The sequence below is a fragment of the Stegodyphus dumicola genome, chromosome 5, assembly GCF_044657685.1.
Source record: "Stegodyphus dumicola isolate Sdum_Otavi_A_Nest chromosome 5, ASM4465768v1".
NCBI classification, from domain to species: domain Eukaryota; kingdom Metazoa; phylum Arthropoda; class Arachnida; order Araneae; family Eresidae; genus Stegodyphus; species Stegodyphus dumicola.
The window spans coordinates 146,078,042-146,099,285 of record NC_140772.1 but is presented as its reverse complement, the minus strand read 5'-3'; the positions used below and the strand labels follow the sequence as shown (position 1 = coordinate 146,099,285).

General features: G+C 32.7%; 1 protein-coding gene across 3 annotated transcripts in view; it reads right to left on the bottom strand.

Annotated features, from left to right (window-relative positions):
• Positions 1-21,244, bottom strand: part of LOC146997280 (uncharacterized) — a 197,043-nt gene that overhangs the window by 3,711 nt on the left and 172,088 nt on the right. The window contains exons 7-8 of one of the 3 annotated variants that reach the window (XM_085816329.1): positions 19,640-19,822; positions 9,176-9,327 (exon numbers count right to left, since the gene is read on the bottom strand). In XM_085816329.1, coding sequence (XP_085672455.1) covers positions 19,745-19,822 — 78 coding nt within the window. In that variant the 3' untranslated portion in view covers positions 9,176-9,327; positions 19,640-19,744. Of the gene's footprint in view, positions 1-3,049; positions 3,198-9,175; positions 9,328-19,639; positions 19,823-21,244 lie in introns of all 3 variants that reach the window. The other 2 variants (XM_085816328.1, XM_085816330.1) reach the window with 2 other exon arrangements.

Below are 21,244 nucleotides of genomic sequence, written 5' to 3'. Positions count from 1 at the left end.
GAATCATCTTCAAGAATTAGATATAAAAATATACAATTTTAAAAAATGTGTTTTAGTAATACAATGCGCATGCGAAATTTCATGTGAACAGATGCCTATGAGGGCTGAAAGCTTACATAAGAGAATACTAAATCATTTGTTCGAACCATTTTAAATAAAACTAATAGAAAACAAAACAAAAGGTGCTATGCCATTCAATTGACTTCTCTACATAAAAACAAGCACTAATCTGCTGCAAATAACAGGAATGATTAAGCATTAAGCAATATAATTGAGATAAACATAGTGAGCAGGGTGCATGCACAATGCTTACTCACCTAACGGAGGCTAGTCTCCAGATATATTGCTCAACCCTGAATGCAGCACAAAAAAGATATGGAGTGAAGAAACATATTAAGAATGCAGGCATAATAGAATGAATGCAAATAACACTGCTTAAGGAATGATCGAAGAATATGCAAAGAAGCACAGTGCACAAAATAAATAAAAAAGTAAAATGGGACAATGCTATATCTGCCGTTCTACTAGGGAAACGCGTAGAAAAGATGAGTGTTCTTAAACGTATACTCTAATATTTCAAGTCTCGTAAACTAGCGTTAGTCCTGCATATACTCTTAATATTTTCTAGTCTCATCTTCAAGTGTTCGCTACCAGTAACCAGTTCAATATGCCAAGCAGATATAAAATGGTGCTCCGTGTAAAAGTGAACCGCACATGTTTTTCAATGAACACATAAATTTTCAACTCAACACAAGTGAGTACAATGAACGTGACAAGCAAATATTAAATAGGAACTCTGCAAATATGTGAATAGCACATAGGATGTACATTAATATACCCAGTCGATATTGTTCGTTTTAATGCATCAGAATAACTTCTTATATTCAAATTCTACAGTCAACATTCTCTATAAACTCACAATCACAATGCATAAAACACTGCTAAAATACTCATTCAGCACAGGGTTTCTTTAATAACCCATCTTCCAGAGTAACTTTATAAATTTCGCTACAATTTTTAATACTCCACGGAAAATTTTGGCTGGGCCTAGTGATAACAGAATGCTCCATCAATTGAGTCATACAACAGGAGGTACAGCAACTCAGCTGGTGGTAAGTAAGTAAGCGTACACTCTCTCTAGGATAGAAACTTCTCCTTTTTATGGGATCAGATGAGTACCGTTCACTCGCTGAAATAAACCGGTTCTTATTTATAACTTACAGCTCACTAATAATAACCTTGATGGAAAAATTCGAGAAAAAATTTAACCTTATTCGGGTACAGTATTATATTTTAATTACGCTAAAGCCCTCCAGGAATATCTGCCTAAAGAGAGTGATGCCTTTGTGGAGGATTTTTGAAGTAAAACTGGTTCGTATACATGTTACACACCAGGAAAAGCAAGAAAACGCCATGCAGCCATTTCGTTTGCCGGGATTCCAACCTACTAATGTTCAGCGACTTTACTGCTTAGGCATAGATATTTTCAGAGAATTTGTTTGCTCCCGATTTTATTTATTGAGATGATGGTAAAGCCTTGAGGGCTATCTATCTAAGGGAAGGATGCCTTCATATAGATGACTTTCTAAGGGAAACTGGCTCGTATACAAACTTCAAATGGTGAAAGCCACGAAATGACTCATGCAGCCAATCCATTTGCGGAATTTGAACATCGTACCGAACTACCAGTGTTCAGCGACTTTATTGCTCGGCCGCTGGTGGGCTGTTTGCTCCTGAAGAGAAGAGACTTGTGTCCGATGCTTTCAAAATCAACAGAGTTATTGAAAATCTACATCAAACTAAGGCTGAGTTTGCACCTAATATGTATAACTGAAATTGCAAATTAAAATTACAAACCACGATGTTTGGCGACATTTTGTTGTTTGGCAATTTTTATAATGCCTTTTAAATTTTTTTGGCGGCTTTATTTTTTGTTTGAGGAATTTATTTCAGTTTAAAAAATTATCCTACAATTATCTAATTATTATAATTCATATTAATCTAATTATTGATCATCATAGTGATGTATTTACAGCAATGAAAATATTACTCATCTTAATTTTTGCTCAAACTCAGTCTTGAGAATTTTAGATTAACTACTGGAAAATTGCCGCGAATTCGCAAACAGATGTTTTGAACAGATACAATCGAAATTTATTAATATTTTAAATCTGTGCATTAGCCATTTTTTTGTATGGTTGGAAAGTGCTTTCAAGCATCAAAATTCTAAGTAATAACTTCCATTATTGAGATTTTCAAGGAAGCAAACAGAATACAGTCACTTGAAAAAAAAAAAGACTTATGCGAGATTATCACTTAAAATGCACAAAACGGTTTTTACTATCAATGTCATTTGAGGCTGCAGTTTTATTAATTAAAATAAAAATACTAAATTTCAATTTCCTTTTTCTGAATTTTAGCAAAAAAAGATGCAAAATCTTACAGCGGTATGCTTCCGCTGAAATTTTTAAGAGTCTGCATGAGATTATTCTCTCTTTATAGATGCACATAATCATTTTTACAATCAATGTTATTGCGATGTTGAGATTTTCTGTATTTAAACAAAAATGTTAGTTTTCAGCTTTCAATTACTGATTCAGATTTTTACAGCAACAAACGAAAACTTTTATTGCAGTGGCTTTCCATAATCCAAGCAGAATAAAGCTACTTGAAAATGAGAGACCCACGTGAAATTATCGCTCGAAATGCTAAAAATCATTTTTCTAATCAATGCCACCCTCACGTTGAAGTTGTACTAAATTTAAATAAAAATGTTATATTTCAAATTTAAAACACTGCTATTTCTAAATTTTAAACATTTCTATTGCTTAGAAATGCAAAAATTAAATGTGTAAAATAAAAGATACATATAAAAATATTTCAGTAGTTTTAATCGCATCATAAATACCTTTTCTTCCCCCCCCCACTTTAATGGCCGGAAAGAAATCAAAGTGAAATTATGTTTACAAATTATGTTTCAGTGACTTGTTTTATTTTCCCAAGTCTTATTTCCTATAGCAGGTAACAATCAAATCCTAAAAAGACTTACAGATATGATAGGACATAACACTGTTCTCTCTACCAAGAATCCATTCCTTGTTCCTATCTATAGGCTTGCTGGTGGGAGCGAAGACGATGATCGGATAACGTTGCAATAAACTCCTGCATAATTCATCCCGGTTGACCATCTCATGGAACTGAAATGAAATGAAGAGCAATTTCTTAGATCATTTGAAAAAGTAAAAGCCGGAGAAGGTGTCACATCTCCTTTAAACGAAATGATTTGAATAGTCACAAATGCAGATTCTCTTTTGAAACGAATCAAATTTATAGAATTTTTTTTTTTTTACTTCCAACCGCAGCGTACAAACAGAACAAAACAAAACAGAATGCACACAAAACAAACAGGATATTGTACAAACAATGCAATAGAATGCAGTATTGTGCAAACAGAACTCAGTGAACATATAACGCTAAAAACCAATATCTCATCATTTGCCCTCCTAGTGCTCCAGTAACTTTGTTGTTGTTACTTATGCTCACTTGTCTGACATTAAAATCAGCCCAAACCCACAAAATTCCTCTTGGCAAGGAGTGCAAGATACGCTAGTCGTTGGCAACAGCATTGAGCACCTTACAGGTGACGGTGCTATTTAGCTCAGTTCCGCCCTCCATTTTGATGGAGAGCACCCCTGGAAGATGGGTCGAGGGTCTCCCACCCCTTTCCCCTTCCACCAAGCCACACGAGAGGACTCTCGGCTCGCTGCATATCCAGAGTGTCACCATGTCACTCAGAAACTAAACATTTACAAACATTCATGCCTTGTCCAAGATTCGAATTCGGGCCCTTCGGCACGGCAGTCGGCCACGCTGACCACTATACCGGTTGGCCGGCCCAATACCTCTTCACCTCAGAGACATGGACATAATCAAAATTACTTTATTCTAAATGTACTATAGTATACATATTTTAGTTGTATATGTACTTTATTTGTAATATGCCATTATATTGTTGCACCTGTATGGGTCCGTTATGAATTGTCCGATAAAAAAAATGAATAAGATTTATTATCACAACAAATAAAACAAAATGCTTAAATTATCTCAGATATTCCTACATTATCCCGATATCTCACAGAAGTTATCTTTTAAACCACTAAAATTGTTTACATTCAAAAGGTAGAGAAAGATAATCAGATTTCACCACAGCAGTTTTCTAAACAAAACTCATAAAACAACTAACTAAAGAATTGAGAGGTTTTCATGCCTCTTATATAAGCTTTTTAAATGTACGAGAATTTTTTGACACTTTCTCAAAATCAAAAAGAGATACTATTTATTTATTAAATGCACATGCTCTTGTATTTTTAATTTTCCTGCATAGCTCTTAATATTCCTCTTAATATTTGTCATGCACTGCACTGCACGGGGAATAAAACAATTTAATTTATAATTCTACTAACATTAGCTATTTCTATACCAAATCTGTAACAATATGTAATATGTTGTACTTTAATTGCGACATGGTGTATGAACCAAAGTATTATTGTATGGCAATGTACTATCTGCCAAGCCTCTTGTATGGCACTGTATTTCAATCAGCGACTGGTGTTAAGGCCTCTCACCCTTTCCATACCATCTTGGGATGCTCTGGACAAGGGGGATGCTAATTAATTGCTATTGTAGATGTGCGGTGCTTGTCACCTCAGAGGCTCCGTGCAGCACCAGGCACGTTACGATAGGGGTCCTGTCCATTTTTCATTTGAGCCACAGCTGGGCAGTTAATACCAGAACAATAGAAATACCAGAACCAGAACAATATTAGAAATACCAGAACCAGAACAATAGAAGTGGCATGCCCAGTGCTTAAATTGTGGCGGAGCCCAGCTCCGGGGCTTCTAAATTTTTAAGATAAATTACAATTGTAGCCAGAACACACCGGAGCCCTAAATAAGATGAGCTCCGGTACTACTTTTTATAAAACTAAGCCACAATTTCAAGGACAAAAATTAGAATTCCTAACGTTTTAGTTTAACAATAAGCAGATCTTGCAATACTCTATTTCCCTAGAAATACGAGCTCATGAGAACATGAGACGTTCAAGTAAAGTCCCCTCACTCACATGCAGAAACCTTTCTGTTTAAGATGGGCAATAAATTTGGGGGAGTTTGTTTAGGAACGCGTACATTTCTCGCCATGCCATCATATCTAGTGCATTCTTATCGATGCTTACAGCTAGTTACCCTTCCAGGAAGGAAAATTTGTGTTCTTAAATGAGCATTAAGTGACAGCGAGTACAGTAAGAGGAAAAACTGAGATAAACTGCTCAAGCACATCCTACACATCGTCTTCTCAGAGTATCCACTAATGTAACCAAATACGGGGGGTGAAAAAAGCGTAACCAGCAACTTCGCATTCATTCTTAACAGATTCAGACTCATTTTACCCCTGACATACATCCGCTTGATGGCTATAATTGTTGGCTTTAGTTTTTCCTTATGCAAATTTTGATTGGAGGTCAATCGGTGGTAAGCTAACGTGGTTATGGAATAAAGCATGAATTTTATTTAGATTAGTCTTAGCTTTATTTAAGGGAAGCAAAATATGCTTTGCCTTTATCTCCACTGCCATAACGGTTATGGGCCCAGAGCCAACAGCTAACCTGTTACCCAGTTCAACTCAGCATTGAAGGAATGTAAATGAAGAGGGCCGTTATCCACGAAAAGAAGCTGACCTGTCTTAGAAGTTTGTTCAAGTCGTTGTGCTCACGCTTAATTGAAGATGTCATTACTACCTGAAAGTTTTGAGCTGCTAAACCATGACAACTGGGATCGATGGAAAGTCGATATTAAAATGCTGGTACTGGATAGAAATTGTTGGATCTTCATAGAGGATGAAGAAGAAGAATTAGATAAAAGTACAACAAGACGTGAAAAGCAGGAATTCACATTGAGAGAGAACAGAGTCTTCACTACATTATATTATGGAATTAAAACTGAGTTCAGGCCACTGATACAAGAATGTTCAAGTGGTAAAGAAGCATGGGAAGTTCTACAGAAGCAATTCGAACTCAAAACAAAAAGCAAAGATAATTCAGTTACTGGATGAATTTTTTAGCATTAGACATACACCAAATGAAGAAATAGGATTATTTATCGCGAGGATAAAAATGACTGCAAAGTTGGCTGAAGCTGGACACAACTTGCCAGATCTTTTTAAAGGATTTCAAGCAATAAGGAGATTACCCAAGGAATACGCCGGCATTGTACAGTTGATCTATAGGTGGAAGGACGAAGATTTTACGCTGGAAAGAATTGCTGAAGAACTGGTAAGGGAAGAAAGCCGACTTATGGTAAATGCTGATTTAGAAGACAGCAAGGTAAGCGTGTTCAATACTATTAGTTCAAATGCAGGGAAAGATATGCAGGGAAATGGGGAATAAATGCAGAGAAATGGGGAATATGAGAATAGGACCTTGTTTCTGACGTCATAAATTTGGACACTTAATCGCTCAATGTGAAGAAAATGTAAGTAAAAATCAGAAATTTAAAATAGACGATAATAATGGACAGTTTAAAGATAAAGAATTAATGTTAGTAGAAAATTATGTAACAACTACAGATAAAGGAGGTAACGCAGGTAAATTTAATTGGGTCGTAGATACTGCAGCTACAACTCATTTCTGTAATAATAGAAATTTAATGACAAATTTTGAAGAAATAGATGATATACGTATATCTTTAGCTGTAGGAAATTCTGAAAGTAAAGTACAAGGAAAGGGTACCATCAAATTTGCAGTAAAAGTAGGCAATTGAATAAATTGGATTGAGTTAGATAATGTGTTATATGATCCAAATCTAAAAAGAAATTTACTATCGGGAGCAAGGTTAGAAAAGGCAGGTGCTCATTTTGTGATTTCAGAAAGGAAGATGTGGATGTATTTTAATAATTGGGATAGATTATGCTACGCTAAACGATATGACAGACTTTATCACGTAAAACCATTTAGATATGCAACAGATAAAAAGGAAGCTGGTTACGGTACAGAAATTGGAAAGTTAAATAAAGTAGACGATACGATGCTATGGCTTTGGAGATTTAGCCACGTAAATTTTGATTATGTTAAGAATACTAGTAAGAATCAAAGCGTGAAAGGGTTACCAGAAATTGAAAAACCAATGGATAGGTGTGAACCGTGTATTATTGCTAAATCTAGTAGAATAACTTTTAAAACTGTTCCGAAGAGATCAAATAAACCATTGCAGTTGGTTTATTTAGACGTTTGTGGCCCACTCCCAGTTCCATCTAACGGTGGGAGTAAATATTTCCTCACTATTGTGGATGACTATAGTAGATTAGTAATAGTGTATTGTATGAAAAAAAATTAATCATTCTACAACTTTAAGAATTATCATAGGCAAATGGAAAGACTGACGAATAGGAAATTAATAAATATATGCACCGATAACGGTGTGCAATTCTGTAACAGGCAATTCGAAAGGTACTTAGCCGAAAATGGAATTAGTGTTGAACGCACAAACGCGTACACCCCAGAAGAGAACGGTGTGTGTGTGTGCGTTTTAACCAAATGGCATTAGACAGAGTTAAAATTATGCTTAATGATGGTAAAATGGGAAAAGAATGGTGGGCAGAAGCACTTGGCTGTTTCGTACATACGTGGAACAGAGTATGTCATAAAAGCAACCGAACCCCTTATGAAATGTTTTTAAATAGAAAAACCAATGTTGTTTATTTTAAAATATTTGGTTGTTGGCATGCCAAAACAGATTAGAAATAAATTACAAATGAGGTGCAAAGAAGAAATCATGGTAGGATATGCGAAGGAAACTAGGGGTTATAGGATATGGCTACCAGAAGAACACAGATTAATAGAAACCTGTAATGTGTTCGTTGAAAAACTGAATTTGATGAAACTTTGATTTCTGTTCCAGGATGCAAATGGCATCCTGGAACAGAAATCAAAAACTAAGTTTAAAAGACTAGAGGAACCTGAGCTATTAGCAGAATCAGATGAAGAACAGGAAACTTCTATAGAAGAAATAAAGTTCTCAGATGACAAATTTACCCCGAAAGAAGAATCAGACTTAAACTGGCAAAGAAAAGCAGTTAAAAGGCCAGACGGAAGATGTACAGACATATATTATTATGTAGAGGGAACAGACACCCGTTTTAGATCCTATAATGATATTGAAATGTATTGTGAGGCAAGAAATATTAAATTTGAAAAAGATAAGTTTGATTTTAGTGGAAAAAACGAATACTCGGGGAAAGTTAATTTTGTAGAAAAGGAGACTAGCTCCGTGTCTGAAGAGGCAAATTCCATAGAAATTGTTATATCACAAAATTTTAAAGAAGCACGAAAATCAGTAAATGCCGAAGAATGGGATAAGGCAATGAGAGAAGAAATTGAAACAATGAAGAAAAGAAAGGTTTGGGAATTAGTCGAAAAGCCAGAAAATAAAACTATGCTAGGAAACAAATGGGTCTATATGCTAAAAAGAAATGAAAAGAATCAAGAGGTTAGATACAAAGCATGTTTAGTAGCACAGGGATTCAGGCAGAAAAGAGGTGAAGATTTTTATGACGTTTACAGTCCTGTAGTAAATTTTTCAATCATAAGAATATTTTTCACTATACTGGTATGTTTATATATGGATGGACTAATTGTCAGTTAGATGTAAAGAATGCATATTTATATGCAAACCTAAATGAAAAATATATATGACCCAACCAGAGGGATTTATTGAAGAGGAAAATAAAGTGTGTTTATTACACAAGGCCATTTACAGTCTACATCAAAGCGGCCATGAATGGTTTTGTGAATTTGAAAGTACTTTAGAAAATCTACATTTTAAGAAAATACAATGGTGTAATTGTGTTTATAAAAGTTCAGATGTAACTCTCTTGTTATATGTAGATGATATTGCGAATTTTAGTAAAGATCAATATGGTATAAAGTAATTTCACAGCTGAGTAAGTTTTTTGATCTTAAAGTATTAGGCAAAACTGAAACGTTACTTAGAATTGAATTCTTAGAGAATGAGAATGGGGTTTTTATATATCAGCAAAAATATATCGAAGAAACTTTTGAAAAATTTAAACATTTTCAGATACCAATAGCTTTACTTCCCATAGCTAAAGGCACTATTCTTACCAAATTAGATTGTCCATCTACAAGTGCAGAAATTGCGGAAATGCATACATTACCCTTTAGAAATCTGTTGGGATGTTTAGTTCTTGTAGCTAACAGGACAAGGCCTGATATTACATATGCAGTGAATATCTTATCACAGTTTCAGGAGAATCCTGGAATTAGGCATTGGGAAGCATTGTTGAAATTGCTTGGTTATCTCAATAGTACTAAATTATATAAATTAAACTTATCGAAGATTAAACATCTAAATTTATATTGTTATTCAGATGCTGATTATGCAAGTAATAGGAATGACAACTTGTCCATGGGAAGATTTATATTATATTTAGATGAAGTACTGGTAATCTGGAAAACTGTTAAACAAAAAAGTGTAAGTTTATCAACCATGGAAGCGGGGTATATCGCCTTATCTGAAGCAGCGAAGGAATTAATGTGGACAAAAAATGTCTTACAAGATGAAATTTTAAAGTTTAATTTAAGAGAATATAAACTATTTTGTGATAACAAGTCTGCCATTGATTTTTCTAGATCGCCAAACTAAGCACAGAGACATAAAATATCACTTTATTAGAAGACTAGTAAATGATGGAGTGTTTGACCTTGAATTTATCACCAGTAAATTAAATACTGCTGACTTATTTACAAAAGCGGTGACTGCTGTTAATTTAAGGAAGTTTTGTTTAGATGTTTTCAGTGTTTAAAGACAATAAGTGCTTTCGTATAATAGAATTGAACTATGAACTTCTGTAATTCTGTGTAAGTTTTTTTTTTTTTTTTTTTGTATTTGCATGAGGAAAACAGGGCCGTTTGTTGGCTTTAATTTTTCCTTATGCAAATTTTGATCGGAGGTCAATCGGTGGTAAGCTAACATGGTTGCTGCTGATTGGCCGATGACGTCAAGATCTGCGGGTTGGCCAAGTATTATATGTACGTCAGTATCGGCGAATGTGTGTTTTTATGAGTTAGCATAATGCTAGTTTTCTTTCACTCAAATGATTTTAAATGTAAAGGCTACAGTGTTAGCTTATTTTAATTTACGGAATAAAGCATGAATTTATTTAGATTAGTCTTAGCTTTAAGGGAAGCAAAATATGCTTTACATTTATCGCCACTGCCAACACTATATATATAAAGAAGAATGTTTGTGTATTTGTTCGCAATTAACTCAGCTACTACTATAGCTATCGTCACTATTGTTCTACAATTCTTTTTGGGGTCCTGAGAAAGGTCGACATCCACTGCCTCCCCAAAAATAGCTAAAATCTGAGATATTAATTAATTCTGAAAACTCTAATATTCGACCTCATTTCTTCGAGTAGGAACAATCTCGCACGTTGGAAATAAAATTCTGCTTTCTTTCGAGAAGTGTTGTCACCTGCTTGCTTTCAAATCGTAGAGTTTGTTAAAAAAAGTTTGTAAGTTTTACGATGAAATAAAAATAGCTTTGCTCAACATTAAATACATTTGCTACCTTTCAAATCGCAGTTTGTTAGTCAAAAATGGGTAAGCGTTACAATATATATATATAAAGAAGAATGTCTGTGTGTGTGTGTTTGTTTGTTCGCATTACTGACTTCTAATAAATTATGATAAGCCTTTTGTCACATTTAATGGACTGAAATTGAATATAGGTGACATATTGGACGGAACTTGAGCTTTTACGTCCTTTTGATTAGAAAGACGAAAATCATTAAAAACTGTGTGCGATTGTTGCCAATATAATGGGAGAGAATTAGTTTATTTTTCTACAGAAATTTTTCTGTGGGTTCCATATCGCATCAGAGTGAAAAAGGTATGACTATCAATCGTTTTTTTGCATCGTTATTACAGAAGGATTACAGTGGTATCGTTCTCTCCGTTGTTAGATACATTATTCTAAATTTAACTTAACTGGCATCGGATACTTCCTCTAGTAAGTAAATAAATAAAAATGACTCATTTATAGTTTTGATCTCTAAAAGAACATGTATAATATGTAAAAAATGCTTTTTTCTCGAAAACTTCTTAGAATAGACTGCTGTTAGTAATTAAAAAGATGTAGAAAGGAAGACAAAATCTTCTCAAACCTCTTTGAGTCAAGCAGAATAAAATATTACGGTAGAATTAAAATATTCTCTCGAGAGGCAATATAAGTGGATAGCTATCTTGGTTAATTCTGATTGCTCTGGTTCATTAAGCCTAATTAGCAAATTCTGTGTTAGGTTTTTGACAAGTGAATGTCAAGCTACTAATTTCTTTTAAATAATGGCCTTCCTTTTTCTTTCCAAAACTCTCAGACATTGAGTTGGAGTTAGATATTTTTCTTAATTATTGGTCAAACAGTTGATTCGAAAAAGGAAACTGAACCAGGAGTTTAATTGCCATCTTGGGGCACGTGAGTGGAAAAGCGTTACTACTATTTTTTTTTTTTAAACTGAGGAGGAAGGGAAGTAAATATAAAAATTTAAAAATCTGAAAATTTTCAGATTTTGTATTACTCCCAAAAGGGCGTTTTTTAAAGTTTTTGTGTGTTACCATTATTTATTAAATATGTTCTTTGCACTTAAACCATAAAATTCAATTCAACGGCAATATCACCAAATATTTAAACGATCATATCTTTAGATTTCCAATACACAGTCCTGTGCACTGGAGATTAAAATGTTTTATTCGTACAGTGTTGCTATTGCTCTCTTTGAAATCGTCCAGTTTCTTAATCAAAAACTCATAAATGCTTTACAAAATATGAAATATATAAATAAAACAAATTCCAAATTTGGGCTTCCAGATCCCCATATAGGAATGGAAGACTACGTTATTCAAAATTGGATGTCTCTAGGTACCGTTGTTTTATCACAATGCCAGAAACATACATACATTTGTGCAGATTCATCATTATTTAATTTTTTTAAATATAATACAGGGCTCTAATATTTGGTGGGAACAATTTAAAAAGTGATTTGCCGTTTATAGTGAATCAACACAAAAATGCCAAAAACGAAATGAATGGCCCTTCTCGGTAAATTCCCGTTTGGGACAATAAAATGAAATAAAACTGAAAGTGTTCAGATTTTAAAGTCACACAAGAGAGTTTATTAAGATTTTCTAAACACTCGCTGAGTTCGCAGCTTATTAGTCTGCTCTTGAACTCACTTACATAATTTGTTTTGTTATACACATTGCTTTCTTCGCTTTTACTCCGTGTAAAATTCAATGGTAAAATGACAAAAGTATTATTTTACATTTAATGCAGCATATCTTTAGAATTTCCAATACAGTAACAAGTATTATTATGCAGTTTCACATTTTTTTCAGTCTTTAATCAGTTCATCATATTAGTATCCAGTTTTGATAGCAAGATGGCTTACAAAATATTTTTTTAACATTTTCTTATTAACATTGTGTTATATTGCTATGTGCTAACAATATTGTTAATTTTTTCTTATTGTTGTGTATTAACCTTATCTATTAAATATAAGGTTCTTCACACTTCACCACATAAAATTCAATACCAAAGGCAAAATCACTAAATATTTAAAAACAGCATACTTTTAAATTCCGTAGGTTCCGTGGTTTCAAATCAATGAATTCGTTAAAGAAAACTTTTAAATTTTAAATGAAAAGTTTTTTTAAATATGAAATAAATAATAAAACAAATTTGAAATTCAAAATTCGGGCTTTCAGGTGCAAATGTTTGCGTGCAGGACTACTCTATTCAAAATTTGCAAAAACATATGCTAGTATGCAGCTTTTAAAAATGTTCGTTGTGACATTTTTCTGAAGCGTAAGCGGCATAATTGGGAAGAAAGCAATGCTTAATAACAAAGCTGTAAAAATGGATAACTAGTAGCGAGTGCAAGAGTAGATTAATAGACTACAAGCTGAGAGAGAGCACAGAAAACCTTAGCAAATTCATTTAAGCGACCGTAAAAATATTAAACCTTACCGATTTTTTAATTTCTTCTAAATATATAAAACATTTTTACACAAGAAGTGCAATATAAAAATGTAAAAGGCAGGAACACAAGAAAACACAACCACGAAAATTACAAAGCACTTAAAACTTCCTCAGAAAATATGTGTTACGTACGACATGCTTGCAAAATTTGAAAGCTTTTAATATTCGCTTTTAATAAAGTGAAAACTTGATTGTGTTTGCATAGAACAGCTGAAATGCCATACATTTCATTTTGAAATAACTATCGAAGAAAAACTGATCGCATTGAAGAAGGATTGGTTTCGAACAACAAACATCATTAACATTTCCTTTTTTCTTACCTAGTAGAAGCAGACTTCAGATAAGTCAATAATTTACTGTAGAAACCAAGAAACTATCATGTTAAGCAATTTTATGCTAAATATTTAAAATATTACATTAATACCTCGAGCGCAGAGATCGCGGTAATAAAAATTGAGCCATTGTGCAAATAAAATCTGTGATTCTGTTTCTGAAAACTTGTGTATATTTGTAAAATCAAAAACAATAACAATACAAAAAATAATAAGGCAAGAACCTAGTAAACCATTTTTCATATTCTAATTATTAAGTTATTTATGTGCCATAATTTTTATTACATTTATGTGGTATGCTGTACATTATAGAGAAGAATATAAGGGGTTTGCAGAAGAAAACCATACTTTTAAAAGCAGTTGTACAAGTAACAAGTAAAAGGTCATTCTTTCATGAAATACATGGTCAAGACAACAACAATAAGTAAAAGCTGGAAAGCCTTTTAATATTAAAACATATTTTTATTTTTACTTATTACGTGCTCTGCCTTTAGGCATTACACGGAAAGGAAGGAATGCCCTGTGGAGGTCATTTTAAGGGAAACTGGCTCGTATCCGCCTTATGCATGGGGAAAACCACGAAAACGACCGGGCAGCTAGCCCGTTTGCTGGGAATCAAACTCCAAAATGAATTACCAGAGTTCAGTGGCTTTTACTGCTCGGCTGCTGGTGGGCCTCTGAACATACTAAGAAGGGTTTTTATGAATTTCAAGAAGAGTTATTCTAGTCTTTTCTTATTCAAGAGAAAATTACTCAAATTCTTTCTATGAATATTTCATGAATCACTCGAATATTTAACTTTTTTAATCAATAACTGGATCTAAATTTTAAAAGTTTAAATAAAACACATCTCCCTATTCGAATGAAACTAAGAAATATTTATCATAATTTAAATTCTCTCGAAAATTAATAAAGTCTTAAATTTCACTGAGTGGTTAATCTAATATAAATGTACTATGCCAAAACAATTAATTGACTAAACAAATTAATGTATCATTTAGGAAATGCCTTTTTCATGAAATAAGCTTTTATTTGACATTAAAGCACTTTAAATTTATTTTTAAATCTAATGAGAATATCTTATTTAATTTAAAAAAGGCTCAATAAATATTATTTCCGTTTTCAAAGCTGTACCAATACTCCTTTTGACTATTTAATTCCTGATCTTATTTTTAAAAATTATTTGCTATTACAAATGAATTTCTTATGATGTATTTTTCTTTCTAAATATTTCAAATGAAATTTTATACATTATGTGAAAAAGCATTTTTTTTTTTTTTTTTTAATCAATGGATTTCTTCAAAAGCCCATAAATTGCATTTAAATGTGCTCATGAAACTCTTGTATACTGTAAAATTTATTTTGGTTAGCTTTAATTATCTCATTCATTAATTAAAGGGAAATGCAAATTATTAATCTACTTGGTTCTATACATTTACAAATGTACACAGTTGTATATTAAGAATTTAATTTCTTAATAATAGAAAAAGTGTTAAAAATTAATATTTAATAATAATGGCACCTGGTGTCAAAACCTGAAGTATTCCTACAGAAAAAAATTCAGTCAAATGTAAATTGCTTGTCATTTGCTATATGAGATTTTTACGTAGTAAATAATAAATTGCAATTTATTAAACAGAATGATATAATGATTTGTAATTGTGATTACAAATAATAATCATGCAATTATGATTAGAAATCATTAAATAATCCATAATTAAATGGAAATCATTAAATCATGCATAATTAAATGTATTAATAAAATATGTATTTTAATGATTATTTAATAATAAAATGTAATTTATATTAAAGAGCATTATTTCAGTAAACAGGATTTTGACTTAAATGTTCACAAACTTCCCTTAGAAAAGGCTTTACTTATAAAATTACCCAGAAAAGCTACCTTATCTGAGAAGATTTTCAATAAATCTCTATCGATTTTGAGGGCGATCAGGCACAGTCCCTCATCTTCAGGAGTAAAACATTTTTGCGAACATCTCGCTATCTTAAAAATAGCTCTATAAGTCTAAACTGCGTCCTTCAAATTAATCATGCGATCTTACATAACACTTAATGTAGATGCCTCTTGCGAAATCAAAAAGATTGTAAATCAATAGCAATAATAATAAATAATTGTAAATCGAAACTTTTTCTAATTCAAACTGAAACTTTTGACTCCCTTCCTTCTTCCCCTGAATCCTTCTCGCTTTCATCCTAGCAAGACGCTGCTGCAATCATCTAGACTCGCTTCTATTGCCATTGTATCATGTATTGATTAGTGCTCCTAATCCCTGCTGATGAAAAGTCAATATGGCTGCTCTCTGTGTTATTTTCCCAACAGCAGTGGGATCAACAAGATTAATATTATCTCCTGCTTTCCAAAGTATGAAAAATGAGCTCTTGAATAATTTGACCAAGGACTCTTTTTATTGCTAGATTTTACTCAGATAAATACTACAAATGGAGGATGCAGAAATCAGTACTCCCAATAATCTTAACTCATAGCAGCTGAAAGGAAACTGAATGTTACCTGCTATTGTTTTTGTGAGTCAAACAAACTTCGGATGGCAGTCATGGGTACAAAAGTCCACCTGTGGTTTCAAGGTCTATGCTAGAGTGTTGCACTGGCATGTAAATATTGTCATTTCAGTCTCTCTCCAACTGTTAATTGGTGAGAAATCTTGAACATGCATTGTGCAAAGCAGGAGTTGAACATCCTGTGTATAAAGAATATGTAGGGCAATGTGAGGAACATTGGTTTGCCCATTGTTCTATTGAAAGGAGAGGGGACAGAAGCCCTGAATATATTCATAGCCATGGGCATTAAAACCTCAGTAATATGATAGTGACTGGTAAGAGTACCAGATATACACACTACAGGTGAACAGGATGTGCATCCAGTGCACCTCATACTGTTGCTGGGCCAGCATAATGATGAAAAATGCAAGCTTCGAATATGCATTCTCCACACGTGGATATGACTATCATAACATTCTAAAAGAAAAGTGAGACTTATTAGAAAAGGTGACATCACACTTTTCATGAACCTGTGTTTGGTGCTGAACACACCATCAAAGGCATTGATTCCTGTGTCAGAATGAAAGTAATGCTCACTTTACAAATAATCTACAGTGCTTCAGATGCCATTGAGCCATACTTGATGTTAAGCGATATATCCAGTTTCCTATAAAAAATTCCTAACAGTCATGTGGGCAAGATATCTGTCATTTGGCGCAATAGAGAGAGAAGACCAATGAGATTCTCAGGCCAATCTCTGTGGTTCTCCTGGAGTTATTAACTGCAAAGTCTAGCAAAAATCATTAGACCAAAATGATTAGCAGTTGGGATACACAGTAATTCACAATACTGAGTCCCCTTGCAACTGAATTCTGAGACATGTTAGTATGAATTGCTTCTTGTCTTATGAGACATTACATGACCCCCAACCTTCAAAATAACAAGTAAACATAATATATGGATGAAAAACTGGCATTTTAGTCTGCCTTTTTAAATTACTTTGTAGTGTTATTTACTCTTTCATATAATGTACACATGCTGTGGAATACTGAACATTTGCATATCCCAGCATGTTCTACTTTTTATGCAAATTTCAGATTTGATGTGTGATTCTGTCATGGTGTAATGATTCAAATGGCCAACAGCTACAAATAACAGTTCATTACATATAAATTTTACAACCTTGGTAAGCATTTCCAGATAAAAAATCTTCATCTGAAGAAAATACAAATTGCTGTTCCTCGAGCAGTGTTTTTTTCAGTGCCTTTTGATATTAGACAATGATCAAACTATTGAATACACTGAAAACAATACACTCAATACAAAAGCTCTGAAAAGGACTCAGTAGTGAATGGCATTAATTGATTGCAAAAGATGCTTCTTGACCCAGTTAAAGCAACACCTCTAACAGTTCAGAAACTCAACAAATTAAAAACAGCTTAGGAAATTATTTAGGACATTACTACTTAAATAATTATTTAACTCATAATTATTAATTTAATGCAATTCTAATTCTAGAAAAGACTGGTCCAAATTCTAGAACCAAGTGCTTTTGTTAGATCAAATTGAGTCGATTTTATGTCAATTTTTGGCAATGACTCCCCAAGTCTCTGGGCTCATTCCAATGAAGGCCAGGAAAACACTAAAATTATCATAAAAGGCACAAGGATTTTTATGTGCTGTAAGTTTTAGAAATTATATTAAGAAGTGGAATATTCCACAGATACATCTTACACTTATTGTTTTGGGCAGTATGCTAATATCCCATGTTACGATTGCCCTGTTTGTTAGTGATAAAGAATGAAAAAAAAAAAAAAAAAAAAAAAAAAAAAAAATTGTGCTAAGTTTAAAGCTTATTTTAAAATAAGTTTCATTTCTCAGCTTGATGTGTAATTAATTTAGCCACTGTTATGGATTTAAGCACCCAGCAAGTATCTGAGCTTTGGAGGGTAAGAAAAAGTTTATTTTGAATGTAGTAGTTGATTAAAATTGGCAAAATTGATTCATAGCTGTAATCAGAAAGAAAATAAATATTGGAAATCAAAGGAAAAAACTTGTTTTCCTATTTGGGTAAGAAAATGTTCAACACATTGCAGAAAAATGTGTGTAGCTACTAAACACATTTTCCTGATAAATGAGCAAGAGCAAAAAATTACTTCTTTGTGTTTATTACTATGTGATTTTATGAATTAAGAAATGTGAAATATTATTAAATTAGTTCAAACACTACTTTCTACCCTAAATCTGGTTTACTACTTTTAAAGATAATATTTATTACTTTTCAATCCTCTTCAGCTCCAATATGTGTCTCCTACTAACAAGAAATTAGCCACCCCTTTTTACTGCATTGTCTTCTTCATATAAATGCAATTTTATATACTAATTCCAGCTATTACATTATAAAGAATTTAGTCTACGGAAAAGTCACTTCATGTTGTCATTATGCTGCCAGAGTATAACTTTGAAATTTTAAATGAAAAAACTGAGAATGCAAATGTCCTTTTAAAACAAATGCTAACAAAATGCAAAAAAGAAAACTCTATTATAATACAGAAATAAAAAATTGCAAGTAACTTCTTTTCTTGATATTTTCTGTCACATTGCAAATACTAAGTAAATCTTTCATTTTCTAAAGTATTAATCCTAGAAATGATTTCCAGTTACAGAAGTTTTTAAAACAAGATAGAGAAAGTTATTGAAATAAATTCAATTATGTATATCAAAGAAGTCTATAAATATAAAATCAAATATTGTATATGGTATCGGTTAAATATGTATATGGTATCGGTAGCACAAAAATATTCATTATGCCATCCAAGTAAAATATTCATTATGCCTAATCATGTATATATGCATGTATGTAGGTGGGTACCTATATATTTATTTAAACACATAAATATGGCTGACAAATTCACAAAAATATTCAAGAATGAATTTTCTGACTTAGATACCATTTCAATGCTTAAATTTTCAAACAAATTTAGGGAGCATTTAAAAGACAAAAATGCTTGTTCGGCAATTAATGGTTCTATATTATAAAATGGTATCATATGTTATGAAATTTGTAGCTTGCCCACTGAATTCTTACATCACATAGAATTCAATAGTAGATTCACATTTAGAATTCTCAATAGTGTGTTAAATGTTGCCATAAATTTTCCTACTTTCTATTGTCATTTCTGAATTCATCATATCAATGCATAGCTTTCTTAACAAAATGACCTGCACAACTATCTTTGTCTTTTTAACTTTATTATTAAGCATCCCTTTCTTTGCACTTACCCCACACAAAATTCAATAGCAAAATCACAAAATTTTTAAAAACAGCATATCATTAGGATTCCTGATATAGTATTAAGTGTTGCCAAAATATTTTTTTAAATTCCCTATATCATTTCTTTCAAAATAATACATAACAATAACATTTAGAGGCAGTATCCTTTTATTTGAAAAGCAATGTAAACATAAAAGTGGTGCAGAGAAAAATGAGAAGCGAGCACATCTGGCGATAGTAAAAAATTAAAAATAGAAACATCTACATAAACCTACCATCCCAGAGTTCAGTTTTTACTATAAAAATAACCATTTCTCTCATAAAATGAGTCAATGGTTAATAATTTAACTTAAATGGGCAACACAATACCTAACAGAACTTAAAAATACACTCAATTTTCTCACCTCAGAGTATGGCCCAAACCACCAGTTTGTAGGATCAAGTTCCTTGCTCTCAAATCATCCAATAACTCAAATGCATTGATTTCAGAACCATCAATAGAAATGTCATCATCTAATGCATGCATCTTCAAAGAAACCTGATGGTTGCCACCAACAACTTCCAGTTGATGCCATTCTCAGGAAGAACTATAGGATAAACATGAGCATGAGAATAATTCAGTTCATGTAGTAGATGCGATAGTATGCCTGAGAAATGAGCAAAATAATTGAAAATTTTAAAAAATTAATAAAAAGTGATATAACTAAATATTACTGAAATAGTGAAACCATTTTAATGCATTAAAAATATTTTTTTTGTGCGTATGTGTGTACTTATAAATATTTATGGGGCAAGAAAATAAAAATTCAGCACTAGAAATTGATGGATGATTGTCAATCAAATGGTAACTTTAATGTACATTTTAAATTGCAACAATGTATTGTTCAGTTAATGAAGCAAAAAGAACTTGAATGATTCTTCTTTTTAGTGGCAACCAAATTGCTGATAAAAAATCTGAAATTTTAACAACTGTTTCTATGCAGTGGTTTTATTGTTATATATAAATACCAGCATTTAGTTACTTTCTTCAAGTGTCTTCTCATAACAATGAAGCAGGAAATGAAATAAGAACTGGATAATAACAAAAGCCTTCATATGCAGAAAAGGTTTCATTCACCTTTTTTGTATATTATATGCACAATGAAGTGCATATGCATATCTACACAATGCTATTCATCCCTAAGGATAAATATCATTATGCAGATATTCTGGTACTGCTGCCTCATTTTGAACATGTGAAGATAATCCCATAGGATATGCACAAGTGTAAGTTTAGCATCTTGAAGCAATTGCTAAAAATCCTGTGATCATGATCTTTGTAGTCTCAGCCATAATCATGTGTAGCCAATAACACTAAACCTTAGTTCAGGTGATCACCTAACTACATGAGCAATCCAGACAGGACGCCTCATTTAGTTGATTCTTTACACCTGATTAGATAAATTGTGACTACTTATTTCTTTGTACAGACTTCAGAAGCCAAAGAATTGTGATAGTACCACATCCAACAGCATGCCACTGTATCAGCATCTGCCTTCTATGAGTTGTAGAACACAATGACTGGTTCATTGATGAATGGAAGCAAGTGGCATGCAGGTATGAGTCTTGATTCCAAATGCATTAAGCTGACTTTAAGGTTAGAAATACGGTACTATCCTTATGAAGCCAAACTTCCAATGTACCAGTCTGAAAATGGACAAGGTCATGATGATTGTGATGATTCAGTGATGGTTCGAGACAGCTTCCTTGACAATGTTTGGGATCTTTGCTATTTGAACCAACAAGTATGTGAAACTGCTCAAAAGTCACATTTCTTATCACTTTTCTGCTATCTGGATGAAAATAGAGTGTTCCAAAAAGACAATTTCTCTCCTGAGGAGCATTTTACAGAATTCTCTTTTCTGAAATGGCCACCAAGAACCCAAACTTATTAAATGATTTGGTATATCTTGAAGGAAGAGGTGTGATCCAATCATCCAACATCACAGTGTTCTTAATTTAATCATGGG